Source organism: Thunnus thynnus, chromosome 5 (genome assembly GCF_963924715.1).
Source record: "Thunnus thynnus chromosome 5, fThuThy2.1, whole genome shotgun sequence".
NCBI lineage: Eukaryota > Metazoa > Chordata > Actinopteri > Scombriformes > Scombridae > Thunnus > Thunnus thynnus.
Genome location: NC_089521.1, coordinates 12,610,956 through 12,630,695, shown reverse-complemented (window position 1 = coordinate 12,630,695; position 19,740 = coordinate 12,610,956). Strand labels below are relative to the sequence as shown.

Sequence of the window (19,740 nt, the reverse complement as noted above, 5' to 3'; positions counted from 1 at the left end):
TGTCTTGTTTGGGTAGGGACTGGTAATTGAATTGGTACATCACATTCCCCTGAATGAAAAAAAATGTAGTCAAACCTTCCAATTTCCTTCCAAATCTGTCTTTGTCATCTGTTTTTCTATCATGCTGCTTGTATTCATAGACACAAACGTCTAATGCCCTGCATCTCAACATGCTGCCTATCATAACGTTTAAAACTGTGTGTCTTTGCGAGTGAGTTTACTCAATGTTGGCCTGTTCACTTATGCTCAGGCTTAAGGTGAGATATGAATCTATGTCATTCTCCTCATCAACCTTAATAAATGCATAAATGCATACAGAGTAGCTTTTGAAAAATGTCTTGTTGGGACAGTGATGAGGACTCTTATTTAATTTTGGTTCTATAATTTGTTGCGTGTGTGTATGTGTGTAATGTTGTATGTGACAATGTAGCAGAGCTTTGAAATACTATAGTGATGGACAACAAAGTATGAACTGTCATAGCAATGCTGTGATATGTCTATTCATATACAGTACCATGTCATCATTTTAACTACCACTATATGTATTTGTGTTGTATGTGTGGGTGTGCTATGCATGTATTTTTGTGCGAAAGTCACACACACCATAAATGACACCACTGTGAATAACAGCTCCCTGACCATTGTCTAGTTGTCAATAAAGACACACACACACACACACACACTTCGCCCCTTAAGGCGCTGTCTGTCCTCTCGCTGCAGGATTAGGTATGTGATAGTCTCACATCAGCCATTCAGGGTTGTGGGGTGAATCACAGCTTGTGGACAAGAACGCCACAAAGACACTAACAATGCTGCTTAAACATACACAGACTGATAATGATGCCCAAAAAAATACCGGTTATTTATCAACGACGTGCATGGTCCACACATATTTCATGCACTGATCTCATAGTGTAAACTGGAACTTATAGTGTGAACAGGTATCAAATGTACCTCACAGTATATATTTACTGTAATATGAAGGAACAGTTAACAGAACAGTGACATTGCAGCTGTGTGTATAACACATTCATTAGCTGCTCCACATTCAGAACTTACTGTGCACTGATAGTGGTATAAGTAGTGATGATTAAGTGGGTTGAATACTATTAATATCCCGACCTACTACTTTGTATGTGGTCATGGTAAACGGCAATGCATGTACTCGGAGAACCAAATTTACATCCAGGTAATTCGTCTGTATTCAACCCACTTCTTCATCTCTTGATTATGCTGTTAACTTGCTTGCACAAGGCTTTAGCATTATGCACAGGCTACATTAATTTGCAAATCCAGCATAAATTAACCACTTTTAGCTGTTGCGAATAAACATGGAAATTGGCTCCGTCTTGGCAGTGTTAATGAGTGTGGGACGGATCCTGATGTATATTTGGGAATTTGCGGTCAATATGTTGAACATCTAAAGCAAGACACTTAACTTCATCAGCTCCTTCATCTACGCCCCTGTGGGGATTGTTTGCTAATGACTTTGTTGTGCTACACATTCTCGAGAACACGCTCTCTCTTTCTCCTTTTCTCACTCATTCACTCACTCACACACTACTGTACATGTCCACAAAGCACAAACACACGTATGTTAATGCATACGGACACTGTATATATTTTCGCAAATGTGGTTTGCCATTTTTGGGGTAAATTTGTATTCGTACACCATATGATTAGGGCACAAGAGTGTTCCTTTTATGTGTCAAAGACTCTCTCTCAGTGTAAGACCTAATTAACAAGTGCAGAAGCTAAAAGAACTCCCAGATTACATTATTAGAGCTTTTCTGAATTTATTTACAAAGTTTTGAGCTAATTTGGGTTGTTTCAGTTGACCGGTCTTACCTACTGACCTGTTGCCCGTCCATTATTGACTCCTCTGCCTGGTTAACTATTGACCACTGTCATGTGTCAATGAATAGGCCATGTATTCATATGTGGAGATAATTAGTGAGGAAAGTGAACCACTGTTAGCGCATCGCCACTGTCTGCTTGAATTACTGCACTAAATAGTCTTCGTTATTCATTCATTGCTCACTTTCTTTGTTTGAGTTGTTCTGACATCACTTTACATTTATCAACACCAGCACAAGTGTAGTTCACTTCTGTCCCTCTTACATGACAAAATCATGTCAGTGTTCCCATTAATTATTGGTTTTCATCATGGACATCACCTTTTTTTCATAGATACTTTGTGTACTAAAGGAGGAATAGCTTTTACCCTGGTCTTTCTCTGATAGTTAACTAAACTGCAACATTTTAACAAGCAAAATTTATATCATAGGTTTTTTAATTTAAGGCTGGCTGGGAAAAAAAAGATGAGGTGGCACTTAATAGTAGATGGCATTTAATACAAATTTCTCCAGAATCCTCAGAGGATACAGTTTTATCCTGCTGTACAGCACTTTAGAAACAATTCATCACCCTCGTAAGCACATTTAGGCTACTGTAGGTTATTAGATTTACACTTTTATAACTGATATAGATGACCTTCAGATCTAATCATTGCATTCTGTTCTGCGCTGTCTCTCTTTAGTCTGTGAAAACCAGTTCATTAATCCACATTTCACATCTCCACTCAATCCAAGGTCACCTTACAAATCTTCTTGTATGAAGTATCCCTCTCTTAGGGAGTGAGTGACTGAACTGGACGCGTTGACAAAAAAACACTTCAGACGACTGACACAAAAACACGGCTGCCAAAGGCATCCACCTCCTGCCCGTCACTGATAAATCACTCATCCTGCTGATGGCTTTTGCACAAACGCACATATGCCGATGCATATATAAACATACACACACACACACACACTTTTTTTACCCTATCCCTGGCCCATCATACTCAATCCTGCCTATCAGCCCATGCAGTAAGTTTCAAGATGTTCATGATTATAGTCTGGAAGACCTCTGCCATTAGACTCTTATATGACCAAGGTTATACAGGGACATGTCTGTTAGTGTGAAATGATGTGACCTGCCACTGGTCTAAGTGGCAGCTTGATGGATCTGCCAGCAGCATGGGTACACATCACGGACATGATAGAACAAGAGAAAGACAACAAATAAGGAATAGGAGAGGAGGAGGAGTGCCAGAATTGGTCTTGGGTGGGAAGGGGTAATGAGTAAGATTTGAAAGGGTGGGAGATGGATAAAGGATAAGGACTAGGAAGCTAGCAGAGACTATGTCCAGATCGATTTACATGTCTCTGGCATTGATCAAACTCCCCCGTGTGGGGAATTTACCTCCTCACCACAAAGGATGACTGATACAGTGATTATCAGAAAAACCTGCTGCGCAGACTGTGTATCCGTGTGTGTTTGCATGTGTGCACATGCAGTTGTGTATTTGTGAGGTCCACAGGGTGGAGGGAAAAGCAATAAACAGAGAAAGATGAAAGTAAGAGAGAGATTACTTTTTCAGTTCGATGACTTTGACTGGAATGGAATCATACAAATATGATTTTATTTTGTATTTTGTTTTGCTCTCAGTGGGACTACCTCAGTAGTGAGAGATAAAACATCTACCTGACACACACACACTCCCTCACCAAATACTGTGGCTTTGTGATAATTTATCAAATGCTGCGTTCCATTTTTATGCAGATGATACAGTTATCTATTGCTCACTCCCTTCAGTAGTACAGACCCCTGAATTCCTGCAGTCTGCCTTTGATGTTGTTCAGTCCCATTTAACTCAGCTTAAGTTGGTGTTAAATGTAGACAAATCCAAATTCATGCTATTTTAAAATGGCAAAGAGTTAACATCTGATCTGCCTAAGATCTCAACTGCTGCAGGGGTTGAAATTGAGATGGTCACAACATAGAACAAGTATTTTGGTATTATTATAGATCAGAATTTGTCATTCAAATCACACATTGAAAACCTTGTTTCCAAGCTGAAACTTAAATTAAGTTTCTTTTTTAGGAATAAATCTCATTTCTCCTTCCAGGCAAGGAAACACACAAAACAGCAACCTTTTTACTTTTATAGAATAACGGCAATCTTTTCTTTATGAATGCACCTGACCAGTGCTTAAAGAAGTTGGATATCGTGTACAACACTGTACTCTGTATGCTGCTGCTAAGTGGTCATCTCTATATGTCTGCAGACTTTTGCATTGGTTGGCTTTTCTATATAAATCTCTCCTTGGGCTGGTTCCTCCTTATCTGTGTACATACATGTGTAAAAACAGAATTAGGCAAAAAAGCCTTTAAAAACACTTACCCTTCTTCCTGGAATAATGTACAGAAGAACCTGAAATTGTCAGAGCTGATTACTATGGGGGAATTTAAGTCCATTTTAACCCACTGGAACTGAGCATCACGTTGATGCTAGGCTAGACCATGTTCTACAAAACATTAAATAACTTTGGAACCGTTTATGATATGGATAAGCTTTTTTGAGATTCTCAGCTTTCCGAGGCATCTTGAACTGGCTTCACTCGAGACACCGTGTGCACTCAGTGCACAAAAAGTAAATGACTGCAGTCTTCCATATATCAGCAGATTAGGTTGTCTATTTTTCAATGATATATAACACTTTGATATTTACTCCCAGAGGTGATATTGAAACGCCCAGGACAATATGCACATAAATGGCTGTAACTCACTGAGGAAAATGTGGATTTGCACCAAACTTCACATGGAGCTCCAAAACTCTTCATGTTGAAAAAACAAACATTCCCTGGTTGACTATGGAGTTATTCAACAAAACACAAGTTTTCACTGGGCGTTTTTCTTTTTTTGTCAAATATGTGTAGTATGCTCACACAAAGGTAATGCGTGATGGTGACTTTACACTGCACCAGAAAGAAAGGACAGGATCCCCTGAATCATATGGTGTATAACGCTTGATACTCACTGAAAAAATAAGCTCAGAATTGGCAAAAATATGAAACTATGTCCAGGCGCTTCTTTGTCTATGTAGGTTTTAGAGGGTTAAAGGATCGAGAAAATAGTACTCAATGTGATTGCTCCTAAATTTTCACTGAAATTGTTTTAGGAAATTTTATCTGTTTATGCATCATAACTGGATTTTTTTGACCTTGATCTTGTATTGCATTCACTCATTTGCAGTGTGTGTCTGTGATCATTTATAAAAAAAAATTTGGTTAAGCAAATTCTCCCAGGAACACCTTAATATCATCTTCCAGGTAGTGGCCATGTCCTGCACACCAAGTAGATGAAGAGTGTCCATAACACACACTTGAACTCACACCCTGAGACAGTCTTGGCTCATTTTACCCAATGTTTTTCTAAGATGTCAGGAGTAGACTCTGTGTGTGTGTGTGTGTGTGTCTATGTGTTTGCCCTTGAAACTGATGGCTACAAAGACTGACATATACTACTCTACAGCCACTAAACTCCTTACCATTTACATGCATGTGTAAGCACGTACACACAGATACACACATGCATGCACACACACCAGCTTGGCTACCCTCTGCTCCTGGCAGAAAACACTGATTCTGCCCTACTGGCTGACTGACCGACATATGGATGGATGGATGGAGGTGGCTCATAGCTTGCCGTGATCAGTGGCGTGTGTGTACAGTGTGTGTGCATCATGCGTTAATGTGTCCACATGTCAAAAGTATGAATGGATGACAAGCTGACTGGTTCTGTCTGTGAGCCAGTAGCCAAGCTGTGCTGTCTCCTCCCCTTCTGCTCACTGACAGTTGGACCCACCTCCCCCTCTCCAGCCATTACTCCCCCTGTACCTTTCTTTGCCTTCACCCATATGTTCTCTTATCTATACATCTTCTGCAACTCCCTCCCTGCAATTCTAAATTAGGTTTTATTTTTTATTTTTTATTCATTTGCACAAGTTAAAATCAAATGACTTACAATTAACAATGGAAAATAATGTGCAGGAAAGAATGGCTTATTCATTATCGCTACCTATAAAATAATAATAATAATATATTATAATATCTTATATTTTGACAAAGAAAAATTGTTATAAAACACTTATGTTCTGTCGCACTTGATGTAAAAATGTTATTATATGTAATGACATGTTAAAATGTAATGTACAAGGCATTGCAAAACGTTTCCTTAAGTTTAGACCACTATATCTTATTGAAAGTTAACCTCTATTAGTAAGATGTCTAAGAAGGTAGACGATCAAATGACAGTTGTCAGGTTGAGTAAAGGTGAATCTGTGAATTTATTTAAAAATAAGACAGAAAATAAACTGTAAGATTTCTCTCTTTGAATCGTATCTTTTATATAAAATACACACAGTACATATATAATAAACTGTCAAACATTGATGTTTCTGAAATGAAGAAGCTGATTGGGGTGCAAGGGCTCCAAATGTTTTTGGAGGAAGAAAATTACTTCTACAAAGGGTTGTAGAAAATATACTCACCCTTGTTGTTATTATGAAAAGTAAGAGAAGTTAATGAATGAAAGTGTAGAAGAGCGTTTGTCCATAGATTATCTTACTTGTCAGAATGGTAACCCTCTGTACTAACAAATTGCCTTCTGTTGGAAACATAATTTATTAACCATAAATGCAGTCATAAAACCACATTTCTGAAATTTACTGAATAAAATTAAAAGCTTTGTTCAGTAGCAGTATGTTACAAATGAATCCATAGTTGTCAAGTGCTGTAGATATTTGGTCCGTCAGGTGAATTAAAGCCTTGTAAGTGGAATGGTCTCTCATTTCCTTGATTGTCACACGCTTTTAGCTCCTCACATTGATGCCTCATCGCCTTACCTGTTATCATCTCAGTCTCTCTCTCCCTCACTGCCGCTGTGCTCTCCTTCTGTCCGTCTCCTCTACATTTCTCTTTTAGTCTTCTCCATTGCAGAGAATTACATGGCTTATGCTCACGCATTCACTCATCCTCCCTCTGTTTCTCTTTTGTTTTTCCATCCATCCAGCAGCTCTTGCATGCACTGTAGCCCCCATGTTAGTATAGCCACCCCCGTTTTTTTTATCTGACACACATGGCTGCCCTGTTGACTTTGATCCTCAGATCTCAGTATCAAGGGACCATTCACTCGCTCGCCTGGGGGAGGTGACAGAAATGTCTGTGTTTTCCTTCTGTGTGCATGAGAGAGAAAGAGAGAAAGGCGGGAGAAAGAGCGCAAGATGCAATAAGTGGAGAGTGAGAGATGACAGAGCCTGTGATCCAATATTTTCCCCTCTGAGATTTTGGGCTGGTTTCTCTGTTCCCTTGCTCTGTGACATGTGTGACATGAATCTAATCTCTTTACGTCTTTGTTGTTGCATGGCTGTCTCTGATCCTCTCTCCTCCATCACTGGACTCTTAGCCACAGTGATGAAACTATTGATGTCGCAAGTCATTTGTTTGCTCATCCATTCATCCTTTCAGATGCAGAGCTGTAATTTAAAGAATCAATAGCAAGCTGATGGAACTATGCTAAACTGGCTCTCATCCTCTGAATTTGGAGTGACACATGTGACTACCAGTGAACGCTGTGCCTCATTTGGCCATGTAGCTACAGTCTTCCCAGTCCTCCTCTTCTCACATGGGCTCGTTTTACTGTTCCATCACAACATACCATCTGCACCTGCAAATTACACCATAATTACGAGTAATAAATCATATTAGACGTACTTTCAAACACAACAATATCAGAATTCAATTACAGGGTGAAGAAAAAAGTGCTCTAGCTTTTAATATGGAGCAACAAAATGCTGTTCCTCGGAGTAGTAAGATGTCATGTGTTTATAATTCATCACGCAGCATCATTTTTTTTATTTTTTATTTAGAAGTTTCTTGCTTGCAACATAACACACACCATCATGGTTGTAGTTAACACCTTAGCAGGAATCCCCACTGCAGTTCCAATCTATTGATCCATTTAGTGTGGCAGGATATGACACTGATAGGAAACCCTGTGGGTCGAAGCGTCGCCAATCAGCCTATCTACTAACAGGCTACTGTTCTGACGTCTTCGGTTAATGATGTGCACTCCACAGTGTTAACCACATACTTTACAAGACAAATTATCCTGCTGTCAAATAAACAATTTGAATTAGTGTCAGTCTTGCGCTCTTGTCTGACCTCCGCTCTCTAATTAGGTGTTTCTTCTCTAACTATTGTTTCTCCTCTAAACTTGTTTGGTTATCAGAGAATTTAGCAAATTGGCAACACATTGAACTGCTGAACACAAGAAGAGCACAAGTAACAAGAAGGATAAAAGCGAGAAGGTGTGTGTTCATGTGACCACCTGTCCATCTGTGCTTTTGTGTGTGGCTCAGCGAACGGTATCCAACCGCCTGCTAATAAAGGCTTAATGAAGTGCCACGGAGATATGGCGATTGGAGAGAACCGTCCACACTCACAGATGTGAAACTTAATGAGAGAGTGCAGAGCCATGTACAGGAGCCAGGCCAAGAGAGAGGATGGCCACCTGGCATGCATACTACCATGAAGTTATGGAGGTGTTGGATGGATGTGTGTGTTTGAGGCGTTGATAAGAAGTGTGCCAACAGTCAGTCAGTGTGTGTATGTAAGCAGTTGGTTGTTTGAAATAACCCATGCAACAGCATACCTTACTCCATTTGCCGTTAGCAAGCAAGGGAGGTGTACAAGTATTTGTCTGATCATTTCTATTTAATGAAACTGTTGTACTGTATATTGCTGGATAGAGCAGTAGGTGCTCCACAGATTTACATTAGTGTGTTAATCAACAGCTAATCTTGGAATAAGCAGGCTGTTGTACAGTTAAGTCATCACATTAAGCCTTATTTCTCTTATTTCAATTAACTATAAGGAGGCGCTTAGAGGAAGCTTAGGAAGCCAGCTGCTGGCTCTGTAGCATTTCGTTCACCTCTCCCTGAGTCCTGGGTAGCATTAGTCTCACTGCAGGGAGCCCAGCTGCCAACTAGCTAGCTAGCCACCACGGGCTCATTCTTAACAACACACCTTAGCCTCAGGTGAGAAAGTGGCACAGTGCAGTGCTGCTGAGTGCAGAATCCAGAGTCATTAGTCTCCGGATTAGCCCTGATTAGCCTAGCTGTTACAAGCTGTGTGCCTAGCGTTATACTCTCCCGTGACTTTTTTTGTTGGCTGCAGCTTCAACACGGGTTGCAGTGCATTGCATATCTCTCTTTAGTGACTGAACGTGTGCTAATTCAGTTTTTAGTGTGATAAGAACTCATTTCAGATCAATTCAATTCAGTTTTTATCACACACTTTGCATCAGATGTTGCTCTTGATAAGGAGTGGAAAGGGGGATGTTTTGGCAGAATTTAATCATCAGAAATGTTTCAAGAAAATAGGCTACAATACCTGAGCGGGCAGAGATGACTAATAGAAGCTGAAGTGAAAAACAATGTGAGAGCATAATAAGGGGGGAAGGAACCTGATTTTACACCCAGTCAAGCAAACAGCTTTGTGGGAGTTTAACAGAAACACAGTTAGCTGGCCGATCGGAGTTTTGACTTCCACATGAGTGTTCATAAAACTAAGCTACAATGAGTGTGACAGTAAAGCAATGTGAAGGCTGTCACAGGCGAGTGACATAGTGAAATTGACTTTGATGAGACTGAGACGAGGCACAGGAGCCTTTAACTCACACGGTCCTTTCATCTCCATCATTGTCAGTTAAAGCTAGACACAGAGGGTGGAGGAGAAGATGGACAAGAAATGTGTAGGAGAAGTGTGAGCAGATAACCGCGAGGAGAGCAGAAGATGCACAGGGGGTTGAAGATTAGTGGTGGCTTCTGTCGAAGTATGTTCCATGCTGATTTTCAGTGGCAGCTGTACATGCTGACTACAACCTCCAGAGATGCTGACACAAATCCAAACTGATCTGCTCGATTTTGGTGAAATTCAGCTCTTACCGGTCTCACAGTATACTGTAGATGTCTCTCAGCAGCTCCGTAAGCAAAAACAGGAACTCAGAAACTTGTGTGGACTCAGCCATCTGCTTGTTCTGGTGTTGTGTTCATGTGTACAGCCACTGTCTCAGACTGACTGCCGGAAAAAAAAAAAGCCTCCTCTGGAAGAAATTGATGTACCTGAGTGGACATTTTGACCCACAGGCAGTCCTCTTAGTGGACAGAAATGTTCAAATGTGGGATGTCTGACTCTGACAGCTTATTCTACTTCATGTTTCTTATCTAACCAAGCTGATTTATGTTCACCTCAAGCAAACCACGGGATTATGAAATATGATTGCAAAGGCCTCGTTTTGTTAAAGAGGAAAGGGTGCAATTTTTAGTAAGATAAGACAAACACAACCTGTTTTCCTTCAGCTTTTGAAGCAAACCACATTTTCCACCTGAGATAGCAGTGCTTACTGGCCTGGATGCCGAATCACAGTGTGGTCAAAGCTTATCTCTGTCCTTTCTGTCAGTAGAAAGTGCCAGTCAGCTCCTTTCATTGGTTTACTTATTCCTCTTAAGCCCTTGTGCTGGTTGTGTAAAGTGTTATTACAGACTGCTGCCTCTCACATTTGTCTCTCTGACAATGACCTTCACAGGTAACCTCAGAAAAACGCTTAGTGAGACGTCATCACAGGCTATTTTGGGGTCAGTTGGTTGGTCTCCTTGGTACTTCAGTTTTGGCAGCAGTGACAGGAAAGTTGGAGTGGAAGAGGGCAAATAAGGACGATTGCACTTGTCTTAGAATGATGCTGTACATTTAATAACACTAATCAAGTCTCTTTTTTTCTCCCTCCTTATTCTCTTACTGCCTCCCTCCTTCCTCTCTTCTATTTCCCCTCCTCACTCTTTCCCTATTTGTCCCTCTCTCATACAGGTGGAGCGAGAAATAGCTATTCTGAAGCTCATAGAACACCCGCATGTTTTAAAGCTACATGATGTCTACGAAAATAAAAAATACTTGTAAGTATCACCAGTTAATTGTGGTCCAATTTTGAATCATGTAAAATATACTATCATTAATACACTGCACACAGTAAATGATTGCAAGGTTGTATAAAAGGTTTTTTTTGGTTCACAAAATCATTATTTACAAATATCTTTCTCTTGTGGACAGCAGAACATTCTTTAAAATCCCACAGATTATTTTGTTGGCCTGTGGAGCGGTTTCGATTGGTGTATTATGATTGGAGGGCAACAATGATAGCCTTGGAGGGGCGGATGCTCCATTAGTATTGGCATGAGGCATTTAATTTGGTCACGCACGCTAGGGGAATGCTAATAGGGAAGGGAAGTCTCCGTAATGTAAACACCATGACATGGTTATCAGAGGCAACACTATTGCATTAAGAAACATTAGCCATGGAGGGTGGCAGTCACATTACTCTGCTGCAGCCGCTACACACACACATGCACACATGCAGACATAAATAAATCTATTAGCTAACTTTAACAGTGGTGAGTGACAAGCCCATCAGTCGTTTATAGCAGCCCCCTTGATCTACAGAGGACTGTTTGTCAACTAAATTCAATTAGCTCTCATCTTGAGCTTACAGGCCAAATAGGATTGGACATGCAATACTGTACATGTCATCCTTTAAGATGATAGGACTAGCAGAATATTATGATTCATCCTATAATTGGATTATTAAAATCACATTTTGTGCCCATTGCTTCATCACTTTTGACAGTTGGTCACTTGTAGCATCACAGAGGACAAATTGCTTAATATTTGCATCACCAGTGAACTCTGTGTTTCACATCAGTGATGTAATTTTGCAATTAATATTGTTCAGATTCTTACTCAGATATCTTCACTTGAAAGCCAATAGTTGATAGATACACATAGCGTGTTGGAGCCAGCAGCCCTGCAGCTTTAAGATTTATTATGCTGTTGGCACACCATAAGTTGTTTAAAGTGGTGTGGTGAGTGTGTACTGTAGGTGAGGGAGAAGTGGAAGGCGTTTGATACATAGCCCAACAATATTTTATTTATGGATATTTCATTGCGACAAATGAATGATCACATCATGATGTTGATATAAAGTATGCCTATAAGAATGAAAAATGGTAGCTGTAAGAATACTCAAAAGTACAAGAGAACGTAATGCACATGAGTACACTTGACGTGTAATAGTGTTGCTGTAAACTGATTTAATTCAGATTTTTTGCTCCAACGTTTAAACAAAATGCTTGATCGTGTAATTGTAATCATACAAGATGATGATCGTGTTCTTTAAACACCTCTTTTTTATCTTTGCCTTGTTGCCATTGGGACACAATAAAGCCAAATCTGTTCCAAGTCCCACATTTACTCCATCCTAGTATTTCTGAAAATGTATTGAGACTTCTTATGATGGTATGAACAGTTAATCATCTCTTAAAGTTACTACAAGGAACTTTTAACTGGTTATGAAACAGTCTCATGATGCCTCTATATGACCTACATAAGCAAACGAGAAGATTGGCTGTTATCTATATAGTTATTCTAAATGCCTTACCTTGCGAGGCAGCTGGATTCACAAGATCACAACATCACAATATCACGCGAGAATTCATCTTGTCAGGCTTCAAGTGATGCGCTTGTGTCCGAACCACCGGTGGTTTTGTCTGCAAGGGCCGCTAATATTAACACAAAATGAAAGTTCCTTGTAATCCTTTAACCTCACAAGCAATGCAAGAGCAAAGTATGTAGAAGTTAGTTTAAAGTTTAGCAATTAAGTCCAGCAAAGCAAGTCCAGAAAGAAGGGTCCAAAAATACGCAGCAGAGGCCAAGATGTCCTCACTCTAGTCGGGTAAAGTTTTAAAAATGACACAATTCTCATAATCTGACTTGATAGCATGACTTTATCATCATCCAGCCAGAAAATGCCCCCATATTTCAAATTCTGCACCCCCAGTTTTTAACGCAGCCTTTCCAATAAACTTTTGCAGTTTCCAAGCCAAGATAACTCTGCTGACATTACAAGGGTTATTTTCACAGCTTTTAGAACGCTCCCTTACAAAGCCACAGAAAGTATTATACAACTGTTTTCACTGGCTGAGAACTACCGATGACAAGTACACTGATCTTGAAGGGTAAAATCAGTTATTGAGGTTTTTCTCCAGCCCGCTTTTTGGCTTTAAGGGCATGCTTTGTGGCTGACTTACAGTACTTTGCAACATGATGACGTGATCAATAGAATTGAAGAGGTGCATGTACAATCACACATCCACAGCATGGAGAGAGAGAGAGAAGACAGTGAGTATTTAACCGCCTGTCTGAGTTTCAATTTGTCCTAGTGAAGATGGAGGGAGTTTCAGCACAGGATATACGAGCAGAGCAGTCCGGAGCAGGGGCAGGGCACAGCTGGCTTTTTGCCCACAGATGCAGCTTTAGGTCTGGGTCAGCAGAGATTCATCTCCTCCCTGTCCTCTTGGAGCCCTAGAGCATGGCCATACAGTCAGGATGACAGACTGCGCACTCCTATAAGCCCAGCCACACATGCTCAAAGGCCACCTGAAGAGTGGCTGTAAAAAAAAATCTGATGGCAGGGAAGATTGTGTGTGTACACATGTTTGGTGAGGTAAACGGAGCAGATTCATCGAACAAAATTCTTGCTCCATCTCTAAGATATACAGTCAACAATAGCAACACAAATACTGTTTATGTTTGCCAAGGAACTTTAGAGGATTTCCCGTTCCCGCTTGTCCTCCCTCTCTGTCTCTTTTGCTTGATTAACCGAGTGCTGAGACAAGACTGTCACAGAGCTTACATTGTCTGTACCTTAGCAGAATTCATAAGCCTCTAAATCCTTTATGTCTAAGGGCTTTTCGCACAACTTTTCCATCTTTTTGCAGTGTAATGCAACTGTATCATCCCTCTGATGCCTCCCACAGGAGGTCAGAGTGTATAGTATATCAGAACCCTTCACATTTATTTGTAATACAATGTTGGCATGCTTCACTCTCCTACTGTGGGGACATCTTACAGATGACAGAATAAAAAATAAACACTCAACATGATACGGCTTCTGGGAGATCAGATCATTGATCGTGGGTGTTTGTCTGTGTGTAATGGCTATGAGGGAACTAGCTTGCCTACGTTGCACCAGTTCTTACAGGCCTCTAAGATCAGGAGCTCTGGTTCTGTTTCTCTTTAGGGTCCTTGCAGAGGGCTCTATGGTATTTATTCCTGTCCCTACAAGTGAAATGTTGTCCTTCGTGCTCTGCTGTCCTTCTTGTTTTATGTTCTGTTCTTCCACTGATTTCCTCTTTCTCTCTCGCACTCCCTTTTTCAGGTACCTTGTGCTAGAACACGTGTCTGGTGGTGAGCTGTTTGACTACTTGGTGAAGAAAGGCAGGTTAACGCCTAAAGAGGCCAGGAAATTCTTCAGACAGATTATGTCTGCCCTGGATTTTTGCCACAGTCATTCCATATGGTAAGTGATATGATTCATATGCAAAAAGACTTTTTCTAGCTGCCAGTAATGTGGATATTGGATTGTGCTGGTGAAAACATTGAACAAAGGAATCCCACCTATCCTTCATCGAAAATAAACAAACATTTATGGATTCTTACCTGCAGGTTTCTTATTTAGATGCTATATCTTTCTTTTTGAGGTTTGAATAATTTTGACACAAATAAAAAGGCAATTATGAGAAAAGGAAGATATTTTTAACCATGTATAGTACACAAAGTATATAAAGCATATAAATTAATGTAATTGAATTTTAATCATTTACAATAATTTATGAGTCTATACAATCATTCATACAATCATAAAAGTACATCAATCAAAGTACTAAACACAACACAAAAAGTGTATCCTTTATAGTACAGTAAAGTCATAATGCAGTACACATGGTGCATAATTATACTTGAACAAGTTCATCATGCTGTATTAGGCAACTGTGAACACTGAAGACTTCATATAATAATATTTGGGGAACTTTGGGTTAAAGCGTAAAAAGCCAAACTCACTATCTGCAATCCATAAAAGCCATCACATACATAAATAAACAACCATACCCGGGATGTGTAACAAAGTCAATTACGTTGTGATACAACATTGAACAAATAATGAGTTCCCTAATAATAAATTCTAAAAAGATACAGATTCTTCCTGAAGTGAAACAACAATCTAAATTTCAATGAGTTTATTCATCAGTGCTGTTTGCTTTTCAAACCATTGATTCAATATGATTATTACAGAACTGAGAAAACTTGATATTGCATGTTATGAAAGGGTATAATTTTCCCTCACATTAAAAGTATTCAGTTTACATCCAGTTCAGACAGCTGACATATTGTGAAATGAAAACACTCATATAAACAGATGCTTATGTGGCCTAAACATTGTTTAGGCTTTTTACATCACATTCATCATGTTCAATACCTTCGATGGATGTTTTTCTTTACAGTATCGATCAGATTCCAATATAGATGACACCTATAGTCACTTATTTTCAGGCATTTCTCTGGTATCGTTTTTAGAGCTGAGCAGAAGTGATTTTCTGTTAATAATTAGTACATTTTCTTAGCTATGCTCCTTGTATTTGTTGAAATCTGCTTCCATGTTGTTACTAATGTGACAAATTTTGTTTATACTTTTTGACTTCGAGGGGTAATTAACTGTTTACCAGCTCATAGACTAGAGGCAATCATGCATACTTCAGAAGGCAAACATGTCAGCAGGGACTGATTTGGAGCGAGTGTGTTTCTTGTTTGTATGTCTGTGTTCTATTGTGTGTGTAGTGTATAAATTCATTTGTGGTACTACATCAGAGAGTGACTTTTTTTCCCCTCTCCAGAGAGTATGGAGAGTATACATTTTGTCCTCATGTGCGTGCACAGTGGAGTACAAGGACCATAGAGTGAAATGAGCATATTTATTTTTATCTTGGTCACAAGTAAATCGCCAGCACTTTTGCACGAATGGGAGAAAAAAGCTGAAAAATGTTGCAAAAAATGTAACCGTATCCAAGTAATCAATCTTTTAAGTCACATGAAAAAAGAAATACCATGTAAAAGGACATGTTAATTAAAAAGCTTTTGAACTGAGGTGGAACAGATACAGGAGAGAGAGATTTTCACATAAAGTTGCTATAAATTTTACAGCCCCGTGTTTCTGCTTCTGTTTACACACTCAGCACTGATCACATACCTACAGTGTGTCATTCAAGTGTTATTAGCAGTTATTCTATTATTACTCTCATAATGTTATTATTTTTGTATTATAATTAGTTAAATGTAATCATGTAATATATGTTATATAATAGTAAATTAAATTACTAGCGGTTTATTATACACCCACTTGCTGTAATATATATAATGATTAGTTAATATATTCATTAAATTAATTAATATGAATGTAATGTACTCGTTTCTACTGTAAACCAAGGCATCGGTTTATTTAGACTGTATGTAAATGTAATAAGTGGGATGATTTTTTTCCAAGTCAAAACAGCACACTTATGAAATATTAGTAGAAATATGAGTTTTTCAGCTACATGAACATTAAATTAGCAGGTGTTATATGTACTAACCATGCTGACATGGCAGTCCAAATTTCAATTTGACAGAATAAAAAAAGGAATAGAATAAGAGCAGGAGGATATGACCAGACTAAAGGTGCTATTTCACTTTCATTACTCAGAAGAAGTTGAGGTCACTAGCAGTTATTACATGTTCATTAAGCAGCACATCATGAGTTTGTTTCCTTTGCTGTTCACACCGGTATAATATTCACAGACAGAGGCCTCAGATTACAAACATTAAGATGTCATCATGAAATGCTAACACAGCCGTGGCCTTTTCACACTGACACCACGACTCTCAGCCAGCCAGTCGACTCATGATGATAAATTATGAGATTCCACCGTAACTTTTATGCAAAGGCTGTTGTTGCTTAAAGTGCCAGAGAGAGAGAGAGGCTTCTCTCCTCTTCTATGCACAGTCTAGGATGCTTGAAAGTTTTCTGAATAGCTTCCTGCTGATGATGAGGTGGTAACCAAGCCAGTGGAAAACAGTTGTGGTAAAAATATTCTGTAGAACCTGGTGTTGAGTACTAAATGCCTGAGAGATAGATTTACATAATGTTGCACGGGCAATTAAAGGGAAAGAATTAAACTGATTTGTCATGGAATGATTAGGTGCGGTTGAATTTCAGTGATTTGATATGCTTTGTATTCTCGCACTGTATAATTTTTAGAGGAGGCAATTACATTTTGGCTGCTGCTATTTAATAATAAAGCCATTGTGGGAGCTGTTATACACAGTACAAACTACTACAGCCTGGTGTCAAAACTACTTTACATTTTACTGATTATCTCGGGGTGATGCGCTTGAGTTAATTTTATTGTTTGAACCATCAAACAGATAGTTGATAGATTCACAGAACCGAACAGAAGATAACTCCTGTACCACTTGAAATGAACAAAACTATCCTACCTAAGGGAATGGAAGTTTGAAATCTTTTATCAGTCTATGTAAATAACTGACTGTGAGAGGAACAGATAAGGCCAATTAGGAGAAAGCATCTGGCACTGACATTAACTGCGTGAACATACATAGATTATCACAGCTCTTTTGTGGTAAGATTCACCAGCAGATTTTTCTCTCTTCCTGTTTTACTTTGCTGCTGTCTCTCCATCTTAGCTCCTCAAATCCCCACACTAACACTCTTATAAAATGATGCCTTGTAAATTTGTCATGATGTGGATTATTTGGGAGTGTTGCTGTACCCACTCGCCCTCCTCCCAACCTCAATTAGGGGCAAACCGACAGGCAGTCACAGCCCTTCTCACCTCCCTTCCATCCCCACTAATCATCCCAGCATCCCTTCAATAAAAAAGCATTTCTGCAATCATTTCTTCCATTTCTACTTGTCTGTCTACGCAGGGGACCTACACAGGCCATTAGAAGTGCTCCCTTTTCTCTGTGACTCACCAATGCGGGTGGGGGGTGGGGGGGCACAACTCCCATTTTCACTTCTTCTCATTGCCTCATGCTTCCGTCCTCCGCCCACATCCTATCCCCTAAATATCTCTCTTGAGCCAGATGGATGTAAGTCTGAATATGAATGAAAGAACGTAGAGGGAAACGGCTGTTTATGACTCAGTGTTTCCTCTGCCTGATTCAGATTGCTCTCTGATTTTGAGTTTTCTTCTTACGGGGAGGAAAAGATAAGGACAAAGTGAAGCACGAGGATGGCTGATGAGGGAGATGAGGCAAGGATAGGTAAGGGTAGGATAAAAACAGACGTGGGAAAGGAATAGTCAGTAAAATACATTAATAATGAATGCTGAGGCAGTGAAAGAAAAAAAATCTTCATTGTATGTTAATATAGAGTACATCCCAAGTCTCTTAAATTGCATCCATTTTTCCCTCACTTGTGTCCTTTCCTTGCATCTTAATACCTCCCATTGTGGATGCATGGAAGGACAAAAGGAAGCCATGCAAGGAGAGAGGAATCAAGGAAATATGTTTTTAGAGAAATGAGACATACTTTCCTCTGAAACGACGTCTGTTTCCGATGACCGTGGCAGGTGTAGTGACTTTTGATGGAGTTTGTTTCTGCACATGTACTCTGCTAATACTAATAAAAAGTGCACAGTTATCACTGCCAGAGCAGCACTGTTTCCTGTTTGACAAACACCTGCACATGAATAAGAACCTGCATTCTGTATTTACACTGTGTACTGTGTCCTGCTCAGACACACATGAGCCATTTCTACTGGCAGAATGCATTTATATTATTTATGAATTATTTGCATCTGTATTTATTGATAGTCTGATTGTGAATTCATTACTTAATAATACAGGATATGGTTAGAGTGTCTTTTGAACACTGGATATTATTTATTAGGCTAAATGTTTTAGAGAAAATTGAAGTTATGTAACTCTTATCATACCCGACGCTGAGGAATTTCAGCCTCATGTGTGACTGAATGGAAAATATAAATACATTTCTCCTGACAGACAGACACTCTCTTACTTTAATTTTATCGTAATAAAAGGGAAGGGGAGAAATAACATATCATGAAAAGAAAAATCTGTTTATCAAACCTACAATTAACAGATTATTAACTAGATGGTGAGTCAGAAAACAAATAAAATATAAGGAGTGATACACTTGAGTTTAATCTTTAATCTGTCTCCACTCAGTGATTTTGTGATGTATCAGATCAGTCCAATCAGCTGCAGCGTCTAATCAATAACTGATCTCCAATAAGGGGGCGTGTCGGCCAGTAAAAGACTTCAGTGAAGGCTGCTCTCGAGTCTCCTCGCTCATGGCTCCTCAGAGATCCCTCCTCACTCCTCAGAGCAGAAATAAGAGCTTTGGGATGGCCTTCAAGATGGCGGACCACAAGCAGTTCAAGCAAGGAGCGAGGAGTGAGAAGCGAGGAAAGATCAAATGAGGGATTTGGGATGTACTCGTATATCCAATGTCAAATTGTGTTTTCCCTCCTCACTAAGACTTGTCTTGTGTTTGGATATTATTTGAAGTCTGCCAGTGCGAGATCTGCCTATGAAACTTTGACTCAGATACAGAGAGAGGCTGACTGACAGACTGTTTGGAGCAGAGATGAACACAACCCACTTCTAATATTATATTTTATTGATCCTTGTGAAAATTTCCCTTTCTATCACTCTGTAGGGAGATCAAAGTTCAGGGTCAGCTACAGAACAGTGCTCCTAGGGCTGCTTTGGATTCAGTTTGTCGCTCAAGGTCACAATAACAGAGCGGATGTTTCAAAGATGTAGTTAAAATATTGCAGATAATTCACTTCCACATTTACCTGAGAGGAGATCCCAACGACAGCTTCAGCTGCATCTTGCCAGTTTTAACATTCAACAAAATACACACCTGCTACACAGTTTA

At 39.5% G+C, this 19,740-nt stretch overlaps 1 protein-coding gene across 3 annotated transcripts in view; it reads left to right on the top strand.

Annotated features, from left to right (window-relative positions):
- LOC137182808 (serine/threonine-protein kinase BRSK2) overlaps window positions 1–19,740 on the top strand; it is a 175,242-nt gene that overhangs the window by 107,875 nt on the left and 47,627 nt on the right. For all 3 annotated transcript variants that reach the window (XM_067589313.1, XM_067589311.1, XM_067589312.1), the window contains 2 exons: window positions 10,752–10,837; window positions 14,155–14,295. In XM_067589313.1, coding sequence (XP_067445414.1) covers window positions 10,752–10,837; window positions 14,155–14,295 — 227 coding nt within the window. The remainder of the gene's footprint in view (window positions 1–10,751; window positions 10,838–14,154; window positions 14,296–19,740) is intronic.